We start from the raw sequence: 21,155 nt of genomic DNA on the forward strand, positions 1-21,155 counted from the left end.
TAATAAAATTAAGGAAAAATGATGATGATGATGATGCTACATAATTGGGTAAAGGAAGAGCGATGAAGAGAGTTTGTGGAGATTTTTCTTTGGAAATTTACTTCAATTTTTTTTTATTTTATGCTGAATAGAAGAAAAGAAAATTATGTTGCGCCGGTTTTTGGGGGTTGTTTGTGTGCTCACGGAGTGCGCGGGATGGAAGAGATTTGTTGGGCAAGAAGCGTGCATAAATTCTGGTTTGGGCCCCAGAACGTGCACGTGGAATTTCTCTGCATCTCCCATTGACGTCATACATACAAAATATACCCTATACCGGATGATCTATAACACTCTATTCACAGCAAGTAAGAAAAAAAAGCGAAAGAAAATAATGCAAAAAAAAACATAATGAATTAATAAAACATTTTTAGAGAGCGATGAAAGTGAATTGAAAGTCAACGCGATGGAATGTTTACTTTGGAAAATACCAACCTTCCTGGGTGTGGTATGGTGAGAAGAGCTGAAGAGGAGGAGATTGCGTAAGATTTGTGGAAATTATAATCCTCAAGTGAAAAAAAAATGGAAAAGGATTTTCCACAAATTGCACGCAAAATGTGGAAGAAGAAAAAAGATTTAAAAAACTGCTAAAAAAAAGAGTAAGAAATGATGAGAAAAATCTATTATTGATGATTTCTGAATTCATATTATCAATTAATATTGAATTATATAACTATATTATATTATTCTATATAATAAAATATATAATTATTATTGGAAGTAATGGATAGTATATATATTAAAAGAATAACTGTATGAAATAATTGAAAAAAAAAATACAATTTTCGTTCGCCTGTAATTGAAGACGAAATATATATACAACTTTACTGCACTGCATAAAGAAAAAAAAATCAGCAAGTCCTTCAATATTTTTCATGCCTTTGCAGCACTTTGCGTGTTCTTGATGTGGTTGAAGAGTGGAAAATTGTGAAAATCTCCTTCAAAATCCACTCGGTCGGCTCCTTCAGAATCTTCAGAAAGGTGTGGTAAGAACAAATTGTCCTACTTTTCCTTTTCTTCTTTCAATTTAATTCAGGAAATTGTGTTTGAATTGCTATAAAAAGGAAAATGGTTTTTGAGTGTTCTTCTGGCGAAATCTTTAGAGAAAAGCTCTACTGACCTTTGTGCCGTGATTTAATTCTGCTTGGTTTGTCGAAGAAAGTCTGCTTAAAAGCAACTTAAAACGCTTTAAAAACTATCTAAAAAAATTCTAATATGAATGATTCTAACATCCCTGAGTGTCTTCAATTTATTGAATCATCCCCAAGAGGCAAGAAGCGTCTAAATCAAAAAGAAATCTGCCTCTGGCTGTGCAAAGAAAGGATTTCGTGTCTGTTCAGCTATGCACTTCTACACCGTTGGTCCGATTGCGATGAAATTTTGGCACCCTTTTTGGCACTATTTGCTCAAGAGAAAATGAGATGGATGCATTTCACCGCTATCCGTCTCCCTCACACATTCAGTTTTTCGCAATTTTCTCGCGTTTTCCGACAAATTTTCATAGGAAAATCAGGTTTTTGTAACCAGGACGTGAATTCTCTAAAAGAATGAAAAACTCCCATGACAAACTCCTGAAGGCTTTAGCTTTAAAAGAAACGTGGAAACCGGGAAAGTCTTACGGGAGTTTATCACGAATGCATTATTTTTCTTAAAGGATTAAGCCCACGTAAAGTTTACCTCCCTTTTTCCCTGCAAAAAGCCTTCGGGAGTTTATCACGAGAGTTTTTCACTCTTAGAGAATACAGCCCCAGGAAGCGACGCAGCGTCGATTGGTATCGTTGACGCAAAACTCACAAAATCCGCGCCAGAAAAAATCGTGCAAATTCCACAAAAACACAGCTAAAATCCGGTGATTTGCGCCATCAAATTTTTACTGAAGCTCTCTGGGGCCCCCTGAACCACCCGCCAACTTTTGGTGCCCAAAAAATGAGTTTTTCCCGGAAAAATAAATATTTTAAAATTTTTCTCATGCTATCTCGTATTAGGCTACCTTCCCTACCTTCCCCTATTTATCTCGTACAGATTTTCCGTTGAATTTCGAAATGATACTTCCGTGCGCCACCACTATGTGACAAAGAAAGTTAACCCCGCAAAAATCGTGTAAATAAAGAATAAGAACAACAAAAAAATGAATTATATTCATCTCAGTGTTTTGACGATAAATATTTGGTTTGTAATTAATAAAATACAAATAAATCTCTCCCTCATTAGCTGCTAATTGCCACGTGTTATCATTCCAGGGGAATTCCTTTCGTGTCTAAAGATCGCGAAGTTCGGGTCCAGAGAATTGCTGCTGAACTCTCAACTGGGAAGTACGATGTGGTTTCGCTGCAGGAAGTGTGGTCAGAAGCAGACTATCAGTACATTAAATCTCAGACGGAACTTGTTCTGCCCTACAGCCACTACTTCTACAGGTAGCCCAACTTCTGGAATTTCCTGGAAAATCTTTATTTGTTGTTTTAATTGATTTTATCCCTTTTTGCAGTGGAGTTGTGGGTTCAGGATTATGCGTTTTGTCAGCATACCCAATCACGGCTGCTTTCTTCCATGCCTGGTCGGTAAATGGGTATGTCCATCGCATTCAACATGGGGATTGGTTTGGCGGGAAAGGTGTGGGATTGTGCAGAATCGCCATCCAAGGGCACACCATCAACTTCTACACTGCTCACTTGCACGCTGAATACAATCGCCAGAGCGATGAGTACATGGCACATCGCGTGATTCAGGCATTCGACACGGCTCAATTCATCCAGCAGACACGCAGTGATTCAGTCGTGCAGATCTTAGCTGGAGATCTCAATACGGAACCCGGGGATTTAGCTTACAGAGTTCTCCTGTCCACATCACAACTACGTGATGCATATCAAAAGGGTGCTCCCCATGGTACGAATGAATGCCCCCGGAATCCTTACACGAGCCTCGAGAGTCACCAAACCATTCCAGATGGCAAAAGGATTGACTACATTCTGTATAGAGTTGGTGATGGAAGTAGATTAGCAAATGCTTCCTACACAATTCTCACCCCCGAAGATTGCCTCTCAGATCACGAAGCCGTTCATGCAAAGCTCAACATTGTACCCCCAAAGCTGTCGAGGGAATCATCCCTTGAGCACATTGGGGATGATGTGGAAATTCCCGAATTGGAAACTTTCGATGCAGCCATAAATCCCCTGGAAACGTCCCTTTTGACGGATCTCACAGAAAGTATCCAAATTTGCGAGGATAGCCTCAAGCAGTTGGATTCAAGCAGGAAATTTTATCTCTGGATGTCCTTTGCCATCATCATCACGCTCATCATGTTCTCAGACTTTGAAGCTCCGTACGGCTTTCAGATGGCCTACATTTCGGTACGTGTTCTCCTGGCCATTCTTATGGGATATTTTCTCTTCATGGGAACTTTATGGAATATAATTGAGCGCCATGGAATCCTTGCGGGGAAACTGGAGATGGAGATTGCTCTTCGGAATATCCCAAATCACGGTGCAGGAACGTAGAATTTGCATTTTTATGATTGAGTTTGCTCAATTTTTTACCACATCTCTGTACAGCTTTATGTGTTGTAATTGTTTATGGTCCACTAAAAGAGGCAGGAAAGATCATTAGAATCTTCCGGATATTCCACAATCAATGCTCATTGTCAGGCTGTTACTGATTAAGGCAAAAAAAAGTATCAAGTGCTGAAAATAAAGAATCTTCTACACTTTTATTTATTATTTTTTTATTGTACTGCAATTCCTGGTCAGGATTTGTTGAATCACGTGGGTGATGTCAGTTAATTTTCAATTTTTAGTACTTTCGCCTAAAACGTCGGGAGGAGGGAAATTTCGTCGAAGTGGCTTGACTTTCTTTGTGTAATGTGGACGCTCTTCAGAAGTACTCCAAAGTTTGCACTTTCTGGTTGTAAAAAACAGTTTTCAATAATTCCTCCAGTTCAGCTTAGAAGAATGTACAGCCACCAACACCCATCTTTGGCTGACGTTGTGGAGCGACTTCAGAATTTTGCTCCGGAAAAATTGGCAGAGCCCTGGGACAATGTGGGGTTGATTATTGAACCAGCTACCCCAATACCCATTTCCAGGATTCTTTTGACAATCGACCTGACTGAGAATGTTTTCGAGGAAGCCGTGAACACCAAGAGCAACCTCGTAATCTCGTATCATCCACCAATTTTTGAAGGTTTGAAGAAGATCACTCAGGACAACTGGAAGGGAAGGATTGTGGCAAAATGCCTGGAGAAGGGAATTGCCGTTTACTCCCCTCACACGGCATGGGATAGTGTCCGTGGAGGTGTCAACGATTGGTTTGGATCATTCTTGAGCAACGGCTACGATGAGGGAAAGCCGATTATCCCAAATGCTGAATTTCCTCATTGTGGAGCTGGGAGGCTGTATGAGTCTCGCACACCAGATAGTGGCATGACCCTCGAGCAGATCATCATGGAGCTGAAGGAGCACATTATCATACCAGATGAGCACATTCCAGCCGCTCTAGTGCATCCTTTGAATCAGAAGATCAAATCAATTGCTCTGTGTGCTGGTTCCGGAGCGAGTGTGCTGAAGAATCAAAAGGCCGAAGTCTACATAACGGGAGAGATGTCTCATCATGCTATCCTGGATGCCAATCATAGCGGAACAAGCGTCATTCTAACGCATCACACCAACTCGGAGAGAAATTTTCTGCATGATGCGGTGAAAATCTTGTCAGACAGACTCATGGGTATCTCCGTCATGTCTACCGCTTCTACTGATCATGATCCCCTCAAATTGGATTCATTTTATACAGAACATACAGAATGATTTACGATTAAAAAATAAATTTATTTCGAAGGAAAATCACATATAAAAAAACAATTCCCCCCTCTTTTTTTTGGCACCAGAATGTGTAGAGATTCGCTATTGCTTCACTTCCCTCCTACAGCTCTGTGTGCTTGAAGATCCTCTTCTCCAGATCCTCATGCAGCTTCTCCACTTTGCGCGTTTGCTTCTTGATATTGTCCTCCATCATGGAGATTTTCTCGTGCTTGTTCAGGTGCTTACTGGACTGCATTAATCAAAGAAAAGAAAAATCAATTATTTCTCAAACAGAGAGAAGTATAAAATTTTAATAATCTTACTTTGTACTTTTCCATGGAGATTGCATGCTCAGCATTCATGTGGCGCAATTTCAGGAGGCGCGACTCCAAATGCTGAAGCTCCACTTTCAACGAGGCCAATTCGTCGGCTGAGAAGTCACTATTGATGGCCACACGCCACAATCCCTGAACTTTGGGTTCAACAAAGTCCTGACTATTTGGACCTTTGGCGGTGATCCTCTCGAGACGATCGTAGCTATCCCTGATATCTCTGTGCTTCTCCCTGAGATCATTTGCAGCGTTGTAGTATTCATCGTGTTTCTGTGCACGGCTATCCGCCAACTCTTCAGCCGTACCAACCTCGTTGAACTTTTCAATCTCATCCTCATTGACGGCGTTTATGTGGAAGTCTTTCTTCCCCTGATTCACTGTAACATCATCCAGGAGTTCATAGTACAAATCAACCTTCTCCTGATGATGCATAAACTCCTCCTTTAGTGCCTTCAGTTCTTCCGGCGTGAAGCCCGCCACTTCAGCCTTTTCCCACAGTCGATTGAGCTTCTTGTCCTTGAAGAGGCTCTTGTTCTTGTAGCTATCCACGGTACCATGGTAGGCGGTGTATTCTTTTGTTTTCTCCGGATTCTGTGTCTCATCGAAATGCTCCAGCAGCCCATAAGTGCTCATAATCCCTATTAGCTTCTTCCTCAGCTCTGCCTCCTTCAGGCCATCCTTATCCTTATTCTGCCCACTGAGCTGCTTCCACGCTAACTCCTCTTTATCTTGAATCTTCAGCTCAGTGTAAAGGCTTATCAGCTTTGGTTCCGTTAATCTCTGCCCAAAAAAATTAAATATCAAGAGAATTTGCAATCAGAAAAAAATCCATTGTTCCCGACTTACGTGCTGGGCCTTTGTCCACACTAAATTGAGCTTGGCCATCCGGAAGGGGCGCTGAATCTGCCGCATGTCGTACTTTTCGCTTTCCGGGAGATTTACATCCGCAGAATATTTATTCTCCCGCTTCTGGTGGTGCTTCTTATCGCCCACCGCTAGGGAAGTCACCGCCAGGATGACTACGAGGACTACGTGGACTCTGGACATGTTGATTTGGACGGGTTAAACGATTGAGAATGATTAAATTTGGTCAGGAAGAGCGGAATTTCTCACTGAGACTGACCAATAATCATCGGATGTACTGCTCTCGCGCATTAAAACTAGTGCGCGAGAGTAGAATGGCACGATAAAGTCAGATTGTCCCATGTGATCCTAACTGAATTTCCAGTAAATTAGATTTTTTTCACATAGTCCAAGTATGGATCAATGTTGGACACTTCAATGCTACTTATAATTTCTTTTTCTAATTTTCTCGCGTTTTCCGCGGAATTTTCCCACCGGAAGTAGTTTTTTGCAATCAGAAAGCGACACCGTGTCGACTGGCATCAAAAGTGCAGAAAGTTCGCGAAAATCCATTTCTGAGAAAACCGAGTCGTGTAAAATCCCCAACCGTCAAAATTTCAGCGAGCTCCAAATTCCGCGAAAAGGGGCTCCGCGAGGGTCCCGGAGCACCCGTAAGTGCCCCAGGAGCCCCAAAAATCCTTGTTAAGCCTAAAAATTGATAGAAAATACAAGTAAATCGTTTTTTTGGAAAAGCAATTAGATTGACAGTTAAAGTTTAAAAAAAGACGTTAACACTTCATATTTTTCAATCACCAATTCTTTTTAACGGTTTTTATTGTTTTTTTCTGCAGTTTCTGCGGGTTTTCCACGGATTTTTCGCGACTGAATCGATTTTCCAGGGTGCAGAAAGGAGAAAATAATCCAATCCCAACCGGAGAAGCGCCAGAAACGCCAGTTTTGTTTCAATAAAATGAACAAGCTCCTTTTTGGTGGAAAATCATTGCAGAAAATACTTTATAAAAAGAGAATTTGATGTTAAATAAAACAATTTATACTCTTAGGTAGGTACTTATTTATTAAATATTCATATAGGAAGAACTAATACTTTATCATCAATTAAACATCTCTTTTGAACTGCTTTAAAGAATATTAATAATTATTATTTCCATCAAACGTTTCGCAATAATGATAGTACCAGCCAATGACTATCAAAATGCGAAAGGCTTTCAAATAAATGATCTCGTAGTCTAATTAATTTTTACATTTATTTTTTTTTTACATGTCAGTTTATGAACTGATAATTTTAAAACACGAAGAATGATAAAAGTACAAGGATTTTGGAACAAATAAAGGTATGCAGAGCGTTTCAAGTCTTTTTTTATAATATTGCATAAATTGGGTAATGATCAGATGGGAAGAAAATCAGGAAAATTCTTCGTCGTGCCTTGATCTGCAACGTTGGGGTTGAATTAAACGAAAATCTTGGGGGTGTCGGCGTCCTGGAGAAATAAATAAAAGAATATTAATTTAGTAAAAAATCTTTTTCTTTTAATTATAAGAAAAGCTTACGGAAAATTTGTAAAATTTGGCATCTTTTGGGTCATTATTAGTGATTTCATTATCCAAATCAGGCCTGGAAACATCATTGGCTTCTCGTGAATCTCTCTCAACGAAGAATTTATTCAAGTTAATATTAGAGCCCTGACGACCATCAAAATTATCTTGTGTCTGTCTCAAGGAGTCAATGTCCTCTGCATTTTCCACGGTATCTGTTGCCAGAGATCGGAAAAATCTCGAGTCATTTATCCTGTCCATGGGGTTCCCTTGAATTTTTGCCTTCATCTCAAAGAGATTCTGCAAAAAAAGCCACGACCTCGTTAGAAGATTTCGTTTAAAAATTTTCTCAGTGGTGTTGCGAAAATTATTCTCACCTTGTCGGGGATTATTTTCAGTAAAGCCCATCGTGTTGGTAGGTTAATATGTGGTGGCGGTCGTGGTAGTACTCTGGGAGGACTCCGCTTACCATGAGCTTTAAAATATACATAAAACAACAATAGTTTTCTACGAAAAAAAAGCTCGCTCCATATAACAAAGGAAGAGCACACCTCTCTCACAGAGGGAGGATGTGAAAAGAAAAGTAATTGTTCAGTCAAAAATAAACTCACCTCCCCAGCACGAGTGCCCATAACTGAGACAGGAACCTGTGTGGAGGAGAAACAGAATAAAATTACACGATTTCTTCAATGCGAATCCATCGATCAAGTTTCTCCTATAGAGGTAAGAAAAAAAAAAAAAACTTCCAATGCATTGTGTTGTGGTGGTGTAATCGGGAAGAATCTTGAGAGCAAATATTGTGCAAGATATTCAAGATTGCAAAGGAGCTATTGTTGCAGAATTTTGACGTAAAGGGATTTTCGATTGAAAACCAACAGAAGAATGGACCTTGTTATTCACCTACGTGAATTTTATATGAAACTCCACACTGAAAGGATTTCCAAGTTATATAAACAAAAGCTATGGCGATCTACACCGTGACCTTATCCATGTGCTTTAAAATAATATTATTCTGTGGCATTTAATTCAATTTTATTTAGGTGATTTTGAGATTTTATTTATAAGTTAAAGGAGTTTATTCGGTTCTGTATGGGAAAACTCATTATTTTATTTTAGGAATCATTAATGACACACGTAATTTTGTAGGGAATGAAAAACTAATAAGAAATCATTAAAAATATTTCCCATTTTCTGCAGGAATCAAATGGAAAAGGAGCAAAAATTTATCCAAAAAGGTAAGCAATGACGAAACTTTTGTGTTTACGGTCTCTTTAAATGTATGATTCCAAAAATTCCTATTTGTTCTCAATCTATGAAAAACCACTTTGTCGAAAATCATCGATGAATCATTTGTGCTAATGCTTCATCATTAAATGAAAGAAACAAAAAATACAATAATGACGTCATTGTTTGCATTCTTCAGAAAATATTATTTGCTTGATTTTTTCTAGTTAAAGCCGGTATCATTTATCACTCTCTTCTCTTTGGATAACGAATGAGTCATGAATGCTTCCTAAAATTAGGGGTTATTTCACATAGAAACAGGTAAACTCCTTTAGGGTTAGTTTTACATTTAATATTTTTAGATAAAAGCTTAATATTAAGGTTTCTTATTAAGGCAATTTCTATATCAAAAAAGGATAAAAAGTGAAAAATTATTCATCCCAAAAAAAAATGAAAATTTTTCGAATTTATTACACAGTTATATAGACATATGAATTGAACCATGATGTATTATGCTGAAGAAAGAATAACACATTATTTACGTGAGCATTATGGTTCACTGATCATCCTTTTAGCAAGGAAAGAATGTAAATGTTAACTTTGGAAGGAAATATGGATGATGCCTCATCAATACCCAGAAGGCATTATTTGTGTTATCAAATTGTTGATTGGAGCTGAATGAAGGGGTGAGAGTGTTTAAAATGTTTATCAATCTCAAATAGATATCATCCATTATCCCCATATCTCTTCAACGCTCTTTAAAAGAGTCGTCAGGGTTCATTATGAGACGCGATAGTGATGTAAATTAATTGTAGCTGCACCGATGAATTAAATTAAAATGAATTTTTCCCCTGAAAAACATACTCTGCAAAATCCATTCATGGCTGAAGCATAATATAAATTTAAAGTGTATGCAGAAAAGTGTCTCGAATTTCACTTTCGGTGCGTTCATTCCACTCTTTTTTTTTGGAGGGAGTTTCCCGCGTAAAAATAGTTCTAACAGGTGTTTGTCTCATAAGGTGTAATGTTTTTTTTTCACTATCCCAGAACACACACATTAGGTACATTTTTTTTGTCCAAAATATCATCATATAGCGTACATCGCGGTGTAATGAAAATTCTTTCATGGCTGGGCTCTTTTTGAAATATGAGCAACTGGGCGAGAAGAATAAATACCATTTCTTGTGGAATATGATAAAATTAGGAATCTCATATTCAGTTTACCTTGTGGAAAGTACCCAGATAAGATGTGAATGAAATTTTGGATAGCGAATGAAATGTGAGACAATTAATTGAAATATACGTAATGTTTGTATGCTTTTGGAGATGCACACAATTTTCATTTAATTGTCATGTAAAATGAGATCTTCTACATATTTTATTTAATTCAATTTATTCAGCTTCCTCACCTCGTGTTCAATGCTATAATGAAAAAATCCCACACACATTTTCTGTAAAATTTCATAATTCAAGCCTCAGTTAGCATTACACAGGACATAATTATGAGTAGGTATCTTAATATGTGTACATAGGTCTTCATTGACAAAACTTTCATCCGGGCACACGAGACGGATACCCCCATTGGGATTGTTAAACTTTCTTTTTGAAAATAACAACTTTGCGTCATTTGGTATAATTTCCTCAAAGATTTTGATAATTGATTTTGCCTTCATTTTAATAATTCAGTATTCTCCAATTTGCCTACACACTTTGAACCTGGAGAAATATGTGTATGTATATAAATATGAGGAAATTTTGAAGACGTCCGTTTAAAAGGAAAAAAGGAAAAGGGTTTAAAGATTTTTCAGCCTTCTTCGCCTTCTTCAAAAGCATAGAGAAATAGAAATAGAGAAATATTTTGTAAAAATAAAAAAAAAGTTCTTATAATTCTTTTATAATAAATTGATTAAAAATCTTTTAAAGTAAGGCACGCTGTATTTTTCCTAATTTAAGGGACAGAAATTAGTCCGAATTTTTGGCAATTAAATAAATTACTTCAAACGAGCTTTGGTACCAAAAAACTAGGGAAAAGTAAAAAATGAATCTCTTCAAGAAAAGTTGGAGAATTTAAAAATTAAGGGTGGTATTCTAGGATAGAGACGCCTTTCAAGATCAAGATAAAAATCAAAATAAAGACCAAGACTGTCGGTATTCTACTTTACGACGAATTATCCAGAAAAGTAAAATCAAAATTTGCGTTATCCTACTTGTCAGTTTCTTGGTTTCAGCTTCGCGCCAAGAAAACTTTAGCGATATCTCTTTCTAACGCATTAATTTTTTATATTGCGCTTTCTCGTTCACTCTCGGATGACAATTGAACGAAAAAACACTTTATGGGAATTTCTTCCTTATGACCATTACATGCAGTAGCCTTGATTGTATAATCTCGGCTATTATTCCCAGGCATTATTGCTCCGGGAATGGAATGTAGGTATATTGTCAGAGAGTTGCTTTCTGCCTCCAGATTATGATAATTTGGTGGTAACTGTACCCACAAAGATGGGTATGCTACTGAAAAATTTTGAATTTTTCGTAGGAATCATGGTCACTTCTTCTTGCAATTGATGGAGTGACCTTCGGATTAGGGATCTCATCCCAGGATTGTCATATCCTGGGATGCTGGTGCAAAAATGTTTGTTTTTCGCCGGAATTGTGGTCACTTCTCATTGGTAATGATAAAGTGACCTCCGGATTGGGGATCTCATCCCAGGATTGTCACATCCGGGACAATCCTGGGATGAGATCCCCAATCCGGAAGTCACTTTATCATTACCAATGAGAAGTGACCACAATTCCGGCGAAAAACAAACATTTTTGCACCAGTATCCCAGGATATGACAATCCTGGGATGAGATCCCTAATCCGGACGTCACTCCATCAATAGCAAGATGGAGTGAACACAAATCCGGCAAAAACTCGTCATTTTGCATCTGCATCCCCTATTTGTTCAAGAGTTTTCATACCTCCCATAGCGAATTTACTTTGCCTTTACCTCATTTAAAAACCAAGTTTTCAGGCAACCTCTGAACAGTCTTGGAATTTCACATAAATCCAAGACATTTTACGTTATAATAAGACCGTAAATCTCTATCGTAGAATACAGAATCTTGGAATATTTTTATCCAAGCCTCTTTTGACAACTCATTTTGTAAATCTTGATTTTGATTTTGATTCGTATCTCAGAATACTAAAAGTCTTGGAAGTTGTATGAAGAAACAAGATTTTTAGGTTATGGTTTGACCGTAAATCTCTATCTTAGAATACCAAATTTTGAAATATTTTGAATTTCCAAGATTATCCTGAGAATTTCTTGGAATTTTAAAGTAGAATACCAAATCTTGGTTTTTTTCTTTATTTTGATCTTTATATTTATCTCAGAATACCGCCATAAATTTACTTTTTTTCAGTTAGACAATTTCTCAGAGAATCATACCTATTAAAATAAGTAATTAAAACCAGAATATTTATCTGAAACCAAATTGGGCTGGTTTTAACGAATTTAGCTCATCTCTGTAATTGATTTTTTTTCCAAAAGTTATTACACCTTTGATTTTAATTTTTGTTACCACATATGCATTGTAATCCCCATTGGGCAATTACACACATCATGTCAAATTTTTTATGTTCAGCGGAATCATTATGAGTATACAGTGGTGCTCCGCAAAACGTAAGTTTTCAATTTTCCCTTTTAGTTAAATTTTGAATTTTCTTAAACCGCAATATGTTGGTTAATAACGCTTCTGATAAACCGAAATCGTAATTTTCTGTATCTCGGGAAAATCCCAATATTGATTTAATGTGAAAATTGAAAAATGTGTTATGCGAATTACCACTGTAACAACATTTCCCCCTAAGAGGTGCTTGTAATTACTCATTCTCATTAAATTTGTCAGTATATTTCATGTTTTATTTTAGGGACAATATTAGTTAACTAAAAGTGAGGAAAATTAATATAACCAGGCTTGACGAAAAGGAAAATATTTTTGTTATTTTTCGCATAGTCACAGTTCATTTGGTGTAAAACCCATCAGCTTTTTCATTGTCGAATAAATATCATGGAATTTCCCACCCACCAACGCAAATTTTTACCTCTTTTCGGTAAATCCATTTAAACGCTAACACAGTGTAATGTGCAAAAATTTTTGCTGAGAAAAGACTTCAACAGCTGAGAACGCAATTTTCTGTAAGTGCTTTATGAATTTTTATCGGAAAATGCATGAGTTTGGGCTAAGGGGTGCAGGAGTTAGTTATATTTTCACAATCACTTTGAAATTCACAATAACTCCCGTATGGGGAAACTTTTGTTTTCTTGCGGATTAGGACAGAAGGGAGGTTGGAGGTTCTTGGTGGATTTGGATTTTTTTTAATGCTCCAGGATATTTTTGTGTGGTCTATGCGCCTCCGCTGAATCAAGCTGGAACCAAATGTTATTATTTTTCAATATTCACATGGATTGAGGTGGTGCTTTGCTCCATCCTCAAGGAAGGATCTACTGATTCTCGAGAAGGATTTTTTTCGGGAGAGTTTTGGAGAAAGCAGTAAAAAAGAAAAGAACAAAATAGATGATGTAAGTGGTAATATGCTATGTATAGGTATTTACGTAAAAAATATGCACCTGGGGCTATTCAATTAAGTACACCATCTCAATAAAAGAGGAATGGGACTAGGATTAGCCTATGGGAAGTAAAAAAATCATCGAATGTGTATTGTGGATGCAAATTATCGTAATATGATGTATGAAATAATAATTTATTCATCACTCTATGCTGCGGGCAAATTGCGCTTGAATGATGGGCGTGGATTTCATTACTTTTCATCCCCGAAATTTCCTTATATAAAAACCTTTCTTGGCATTTACATCAAATATCAGGAAGATGTGATGTTCTATTAGAATTAGAATGTGTAATAGGTACCTACATTATACATTTTAGACTTTAATTTGGAGAGCGTTTTGGTTTTATGTGTAGAGAGAAAAAGACAAAGGTCATTTACCTTCAACGGAATCCTTATAGAGGGAAATTACAAGCAACAGACTAAGAATTAATTTCATTTTTCTTTCACAAAAGATTTAAACAACACAGGTAATTTATTGCAAATAATTTGGCTCGCTCCTCTTCAAAATGCAACAGAAACCTCTTATATTTCTTTTTACTATTTTCACAGAGAAATTAATATTTTTTTTATTTGGAGAAATTTATTCAATGCAAGGTGAAATTGCAGACTGACTATAAAATTTCGTTATCAATGGTTTTTATATAGTGTGGCGCTCAGTCCATGTTAAGCAAGAGCTAGGAGCGGTGTGTTGCTTTTTGACAAGCGCAGTCTCGTCCCAAAAACAGGTGGAATTTTGCCCTTTATCTTACATTTTCACTGTGCGTATCTCCACCAGTATTCTGCCTGAGCTTATCCCAGCGTCAGAGTCCAAAGGATACAACATGATATTAATTCCCCTTGCTAGATTACTTTCCGTAATGTACATTTATCAATTAGTTCAATGAAATGTTAGGTAATGCAGTTTTATCATTGCGAACGTTTTAATTCAAAAAATGGCGAAATACATTTATTTTATGTATATTTATAAGTTACGAGTAGGTAATTGTTTAATTTCTCAATGAATATTACACGTCATACATGAACATGAATGTCCTGCGTGGAATGCGTGGATGTTGTCAATAAATAAAAAGAGAGATACCCATGCTAATATTTGATGTGTGAATTTGGTCCCCCCTCTGAGCTGAAATTTCGGCAAAAAGCTTTTGTTTGAATGACCGGAATCTCAGTTTATTACTATATTAGGGAATAAGTAAATTTAATTTACTCCTCCCACCATTTAATAATGATCGCATAGTATCTGTTAGAAATAGGCGCCCATTTTGTGCTCTTTTCAACTCACAATGGAAACGTGAAAACACAGTGAAGGAGTCAACAATACACACTACGTCTCTCTTGGATCACTTAATGCGACGTTGGTGTAATTAATCTGAGAAGATTTTAATCACCCTGAAAAATAGCGCGAATTTCTCTTTGATTGTCGTAGGTGTAAGTTTGTACAATTGCTTGGAATGTGGAATCAAGTATAAGCAAATCTACACCGCGCTCCTTGAGTGCAATAGTGACGTAAATCATACATAGTTATTGACGTATTTTTTGATTATGTGTTGTCATGTGAGCTTTAATAGACTCAGAGCCCAAAGCACTAGTTTGTTTTCGATTTAATTAACTGCAGAAGATTTTGAAAAGACTTTTATTTAAATTCTTTAATAGAACCAAAAGTTATGATATTTTCAGCTGATAATTTTTCTACCTAAAACTATTAATTTACATTAAATAATTTTTTTTTAAAATATTTTTTTCAACTGTCTGAAGCTTCTCTATTAGCATCATCATTTGATTTTTAATGAATGAAAATGTTGACCTCATTCCGTCAACGTGCAATAAGATCACGTTGACCGCTTTGATCAGAAAATAGCAAAAGGATCTCGCGTGATAATGTAAAAGATTTCCATTACATTTCTGCAAATAGAACGTCGACCCAGAATATTTACTTTTATTTTATTATACATAATACATTATATTTATGTATTATTAGAAAGGCCTTTAAAATATTTCAAGAGCTTGAGTGACAGATTTTAGTTGTTTTAGAGAAATTCAATTGTGTGCTATTACGAGCTTTCTGGTGCGGTTAGTGCAAACATCCGTTCAATTGGGGTGAGTTTAACCCTCTTTAGTTTACTTTTTGGTTTGAATTCTCAACACTTTATAGAAGCAATAACTATGTGGGCCGTTTAGCTATGTTGAGTTTTCCTTATTGAAGCGCTCATGAACACACCAACCTCTGCCATTACAATAGGTGCCCTCCGTGTGAAATATTTCTGACTAATTGATAATGTACACATATGCAGAATTAGTCAAAATAATCTCCTATCTTGGGCGAGGGTGTTTTCGGGTATTCATATACCTGGGCATAGGTAAATAATAAATGAATCTCCAGTAGTGATAAGGCAGTGATATTATTTTTCCAACTGTGACGTTATGTTCAACATGAGAATCAAATGATGATCACATTGAGGTTTCAAATTAATCAGAAAAAGAATAAATAAATGAACAAAAGTTATGACATCAGAGTGCATTAGATTGAGTGCATATTTTCATGTATATTATTTTGAGGTATATATGTAGGTATTACTCTCATTCTAAACCTCACATTCATCTTCTTTCGTGCATTGTGATAAAATTTGTAAAGAGAAGTAATGGCAAAATGAAGGAGTACGCGGGGGAACTAACGTACATTCTCTGTGACATTTTTCCTTGGATTTGTCACCTCATTGCACACAGGTGTGTATCTTATCGCACATGAATCCTCATATGAGGTAAATGCTACCAACGAGGCGGTGGTTGTTCCATTATACGGACAATAGGTATAAATATGCTCGGTCATATTGTGTTCAAGATGTAAAATGCAAAATGAAGATGTATAGCACCCATTTTCTAATTGTTATGCAATTTTAAATAACACACATATCCTCTTTATATCGTACTATACTTCCTCATACCATGGTGAAAATACATAATGAATAGCTAAATACGCACTTTGAACGATTTTTCTTCATCTATTGAATTCTATACAATTGAATCGTCTATTACGCTATACTTACAGTTGTTAAATAAATTTTATGAATGATCGAAATTTCTTCAAAATTGATTCTTATTTGAAATGTAATTTAATGCGTGAAAGAGGGAGAATTGCTTTAATGATTAAAGTTATAGAAAATTTCAATTTTAATTTCTTTCTTTCTTAAATTTAATTAGAAAAAAATATATGTATATATTACAATTAAAATGTATCTACAGTAGAAGTCCACATCAACGAACAATCGGATGTACTACTTTCGCGCATTATTTTTAATACGCGAGAGTAGTACATACGATTGTTCGTTGATGAGGACTTCAACTGTATATTTAAAATAGTAGGAAACTTGGACTAGTTCTATTATGAGAGGAATGAGACGAATCATGGGAAGAAATCGTTAAACTTGAGTTATATCAGGAAATAGTATGATTTTATGACACATTTCCTGTAATATAAACATAGAATAGATATGCGTTCATTTATTATGCAAACAATGAATATAAAGTGGCATTCAATCACTAAAAATTGCAAATCTTGATACATTTTTTATGATTTTTTGATTGTTTAAAAAAATCACCTGTAAAACATTTAATATTGCATGTTATATTTATTGTCAAATTGTATGAAACATATTATCCAATACCGACACATTATTTTCCTATGATACGACCTTATTGCTTGTAATTTGTGTTTTATGTTACCTATGTATTTTTTTGCTATTTAAAAAAAGAAATTTTTGTTATAAATTCAAGTTAAAGCTATTTGGAACTTATAAATGAATTTATGAGCTATGTATGAGCTTTCCGTTGTGCTTTGAATGTAATGAAAGTGCTTGTTCCGTTCTCAAATATTGATTTCCGCATAGGAAGTATGTGTCTTGGAAAGAGCTTTTAGTACTACACGCACTACATGGAAATGAAGAAATAAATTCAAATTTTCTCTGCTCGTTGGGAAAATTGAGCAATTTATGAATACAGCTGTTAGAGAATTTTCAGTCATGAATAATATTTGTAAGGACTTATAGGAGGTTTTTCTTTTAAATTTATAGTTCTAAACCAATATTTAGGAACTTTCTTTCGTCATTTAGTGTGCAGGAAAGCTTTTTTTTTCAAATTTCCTTTAGGTTTTCATCTAAATGAGAGAATCGACATATAGTGACTTTTTCATTGCGGATCCTAAAACAACCGTGCCAAAAAGGATATCAATATCTAAAAGTGGACTTGTAATATATAAAATTTCTTGGCAACAGCACCCTGCTAAATATCATACTTTGGTGACCTTTATAGTTTTCTCCTTTCTCAGACAGTCGCCTAAAATTTCCGGGCCTTGAATTTGATTTTTGGTTTGAAATAAAATTAGGTTTAAAAAAAATATATAATGTTTACAACTGAATTTTAGTCCAATTCTGATTGTTTTCTTCAAAATTCCTATTAATTTGATTAAAATTTAATTTCTTCTTACACAAACACTAATTCAGCATGCATAGGCAAATGACATTATCATTTAATTTAGACACGTTATTCACATAACAACTCCTACTAAGCAAAAAAATGGGGTAGGTATTTTTTTCTCGACGAAACACCGTGTCTAATTGCAAACAAGGTATTCGTTCTTTTTGCTTACATAAACAATGATGTTCCTAACTATTTATGTGTCTTGATTCTAAATAGAATTTTTATATAATCTTTATAACAACTTTTAGGTGGAGTTGTTTGGCTATTTAACAAGGATAGAATAGAACTTTTAATAAGAGTCTCAAAGTTATTAAAAGTTCTCGTCATATGCGTACAATGTCGTTCTTTCATTAATGTTGTAGACAGTGGCGTGGTAAGATGTGTTCCCTCAATTAAAATAATAAATTTGTGAAAGTACACCAATGGTCATTTTTTATTGACTGACAAAAGGAAATTCACCAGGATCATTGTCATAAAAAGAAATGCCACAAAATGTGGGTGATAATCTTGACTGCAAAGAAAAGATGCTTGACCTTGCTTGAAAGTGGGAAGTTACATGAATCATTTTATTGGTTTCACTCTATAAAATTCTAAAATGTGTGTTTATATTTATTGGCTCTAGGAATCTTATGTGTATCGCAGAGAGTTGCGTGCGTCGAAGGGGAATAAAATTATATCTTGACAAATGATAAAAAAGCCGCTTTGGAGGAGTATTATCACTTTGATAAAGGAGTTTATGTAATTTTATATGTAATATTTGTGCTGCAAATATCATAAAAGCCCCCAGAGAGAGGAAATTAAAAATAGTCACCAACACTGGGAGAGAAGAGTGATGTATGAGATATAAAATTCATTTATGTATCCCACCATCATGCTAAGAAGACTAAATTTCACTGCATTCTCAAAGAAAGCACTGCGGAATATTTTTTGGAGCAAACATGGAAAAGTAATGGCTCTCAAAATGCTTTGCCAGAAGATATTGCGCCCGTGATGAAGTCACTGTGTAGATGATGACATTCACTCACAGGGTGGGTTCATATGACTTTGAAGTTGAACTCTAACATTAATATCGTATGTAAAAATATGAAATCTGGTTAAACGAAGGGACTTCAACCTGAACATGATTAATAAATCTCGATAAATCTTCATTTCTTATCGCGCACCTCACAGAAGCATCACATGCAGATTAAACGTGCATATAAGTCACAATTCAAGCTAAAGGGTTTTTAGCAAAAACGTTCTCAATCTTCACAATGAATTAATCTTGCTTGTATAATCCTGACAAGATAACTAACATGTCGAAAAAGGTATCATATGATTCATTAAAAAAAATGCATTATCATTTAATTTGATACTGAATGAGCTTTTTTATTAAATGATTGATGCGAATGGAGGTTTTTTAAATACAAAACATAAATAACAATATCATAAAAATCTCATTTACTTTTTTCTCAATTCAAGCTTTTCAAAAGCTTTCACTCATTTGAAGAGAAAAGTGTCCTTTTATTTGGAATGCAATTGCTGCATACGCATAATTACACGTATTATATTTTTGTGCTCTTTTTTTGTTTCCGTTTTGAGCTTATAAGCTCCAGAAGTTTCAAACCCATTTTCCAACTAAATAAGAAAAGAAATGTTTAACTTTCTTTTCGCGTGTGCTATGTTCATTTCATTGTAATACGATTTTTCCACTTTCCTTATTAAGTGTAATTTTTTTGAAGAATAGGACGGAAGGAACACCAATTTAACAATGTGATGTGGTTTTAAAATCATTGAAATGAATTATGTGCATGTTTAATTCCTTTAATACTTTAGTAGATCTTTTATTGTATTAAATTGAACTGAAAAATAAAATGGTTTAAAGGAAATTATAATTTTATTTAGAAGAGTAAAAAAAACAATCACGACTAATGGATGGGAAGTTTACTTGATCTTTCACATCTCTTAAAATTTCCCGAATAAAATCTCGACATTAAATCAAATGAGATAACATTTATCTGAATGAGAAATTCCTTGAAGATAAAATAATCCAGAAGAGGAAATGAAATGGATTAGTAAAATGAAAGAGATGTATGTAAATTTGGTTGAATCAATTCAGCGAAAATGCAGAAACTTAAAGTCCAAGAAGATTATTAGGTTTTCATTTTCTTTAACAATGAATGTATGAAGTGAGAATCTATAGATAGACAATAGTCCCCGCCCAATAGTTATAGTGAACAAAAAGGATACCTAGTGTAGAGTTCTCAATGGAATTTCCAACCACAAATTATTAATTCCAAACTGAACATTTTCAATTTTCCTTACCTTCAGCCATGTGCAAATTAATTCTATGAATTTTTAAATTTGTCATGAACATCTTGCTGAACTGAGATACACTTTAATATGTGAGTTGGCAATTAATATGGTTAATATTTCTTCTCTGGCATTCAGCAGATAGTAAATTTTAAGTAAATTTCTCACCGTATCGTGGCTTAGTAAATTTTGCATGCAATGAGTTATGGTAGGAAACTAATTTTGAAGTTGGAAATTTACTATCTAAATTCTCAGAAAAGAAAGAGAAAAGTAAATCAATGATTAAGAATGCAATTGCAGAGAACTATGGTAAAAATATATTGATAGGAATAAAATTCTAGTGTCGATATATTATAGTGCGATTACTACTAAACTTTTATTATTTGTTTCAAAAGCTCAATAAAGAGGTAGTTTAATTATTAATAAATTATACTATAAACATCAACTTCGTTTATGTTTGTAATTAAGTTTAGGAATCAAATTGCGGTACGTACTAATATTAAATTGGTATTGCATTCTGATTCTATATGGTTCAAAGCATATCAGGCGAATTAAATTGAATTGATTATTCGGTATAGAGATTATAATATTTCATAATTTCAAATAATTACCTGCAAATTTCTTTTATTATGTACAACATTTATGTATATTTAATTGAAGTTTTATTAAAGGGTATAATGAATAAATCAAAATATTAAATCAAAGAAAAATCATGGGAAAAACAATCATAAATGATAACAAAATCATATTTATATAAATTAATCTCCTGGGATTTTGCAGTACATATTTAAAATGTTATTTAGACAATTTGAATTTCCCTCCCGCGCATATACGAAATCCACGAAGCTTTGCGGTTGAAAACCTCTAATAGTGTGAATTAAACAATGTTACTTTTTTGGCGTGATAACATTTTCAAACCAAATACTGCATTGGGATATTCAATCTCTATAATCCACCGCATATTTATGCCGTTCTTGACATTGTTCCACTTTTCCTCAAT

General features: G+C 35.0%; 4 protein-coding genes across 4 annotated transcripts; 2 read left to right on the plus strand and 2 right to left on the minus strand.

Moving 5' to 3' along the window:
* The first annotated feature begins 2,080 nt into the window (after positions 1-2,080).
* On the plus strand, positions 2,081-3,742 carry LOC129789860 (putative neutral sphingomyelinase). The gene is made up of 3 exons (XM_055826953.1): positions 2,081-2,205; positions 2,277-2,450; positions 2,522-3,742. The coding sequence occupies exons 1-3, from the start codon at positions 2,165-2,167 to the stop codon at positions 3,528-3,530; spliced, it is 1,224 nt and encodes a 407-aa protein (XP_055682928.1). The 5' UTR covers positions 2,081-2,164; the 3' UTR covers positions 3,531-3,742.
* A 148-nt stretch (positions 3,743-3,890) lies between these two features.
* Positions 3,891-4,886, plus strand: LOC129790086 (NIF3-like protein 1). The gene has a single exon (XM_055827304.1). The coding sequence runs from the start codon at positions 3,891-3,893 to the stop codon at positions 4,830-4,832; it is 942 nt and encodes a 313-aa protein (XP_055683279.1). The 3' UTR covers positions 4,833-4,886.
* On the minus strand, positions 4,833-6,315 carry LOC129789935 (alpha-2-macroglobulin receptor-associated protein). Its single transcript, XM_055827071.1, has 3 exons — positions 6,005-6,315; positions 5,150-5,938; positions 4,833-5,076 (listed from the first exon to the last, which is right to left on the minus strand). Exons 1-3 carry the CDS (start codon positions 6,203-6,205, stop codon positions 4,948-4,950), a joined length of 1,119 nt encoding a protein of 372 aa, XP_055683046.1. The 5' UTR covers positions 6,206-6,315; the 3' UTR covers positions 4,833-4,947.
* Positions 6,316-7,056: 741 nt separating this feature from the next.
* Positions 7,057-14,008, minus strand: LOC129790462 (neuropeptide CCHamide-1). Its single transcript, XM_055827951.1, has 5 exons — positions 13,772-14,008; positions 8,167-8,202; positions 7,933-8,030; positions 7,571-7,855; positions 7,057-7,500 (listed from the first exon to the last, which is right to left on the minus strand). The coding sequence occupies exons 1-5, from the start codon at positions 13,827-13,829 to the stop codon at positions 7,471-7,473; spliced, it is 507 nt and encodes a 168-aa protein (XP_055683926.1). The 5' UTR covers positions 13,830-14,008; the 3' UTR covers positions 7,057-7,470.
* Positions 14,009-21,155: the final 7,147 nt, after the last annotated feature.

This window comes from Lutzomyia longipalpis, chromosome 1 (assembly GCF_024334085.1).
Source record: "Lutzomyia longipalpis isolate SR_M1_2022 chromosome 1, ASM2433408v1".
NCBI lineage: Eukaryota > Metazoa > Arthropoda > Insecta > Diptera > Psychodidae > Lutzomyia > Lutzomyia longipalpis.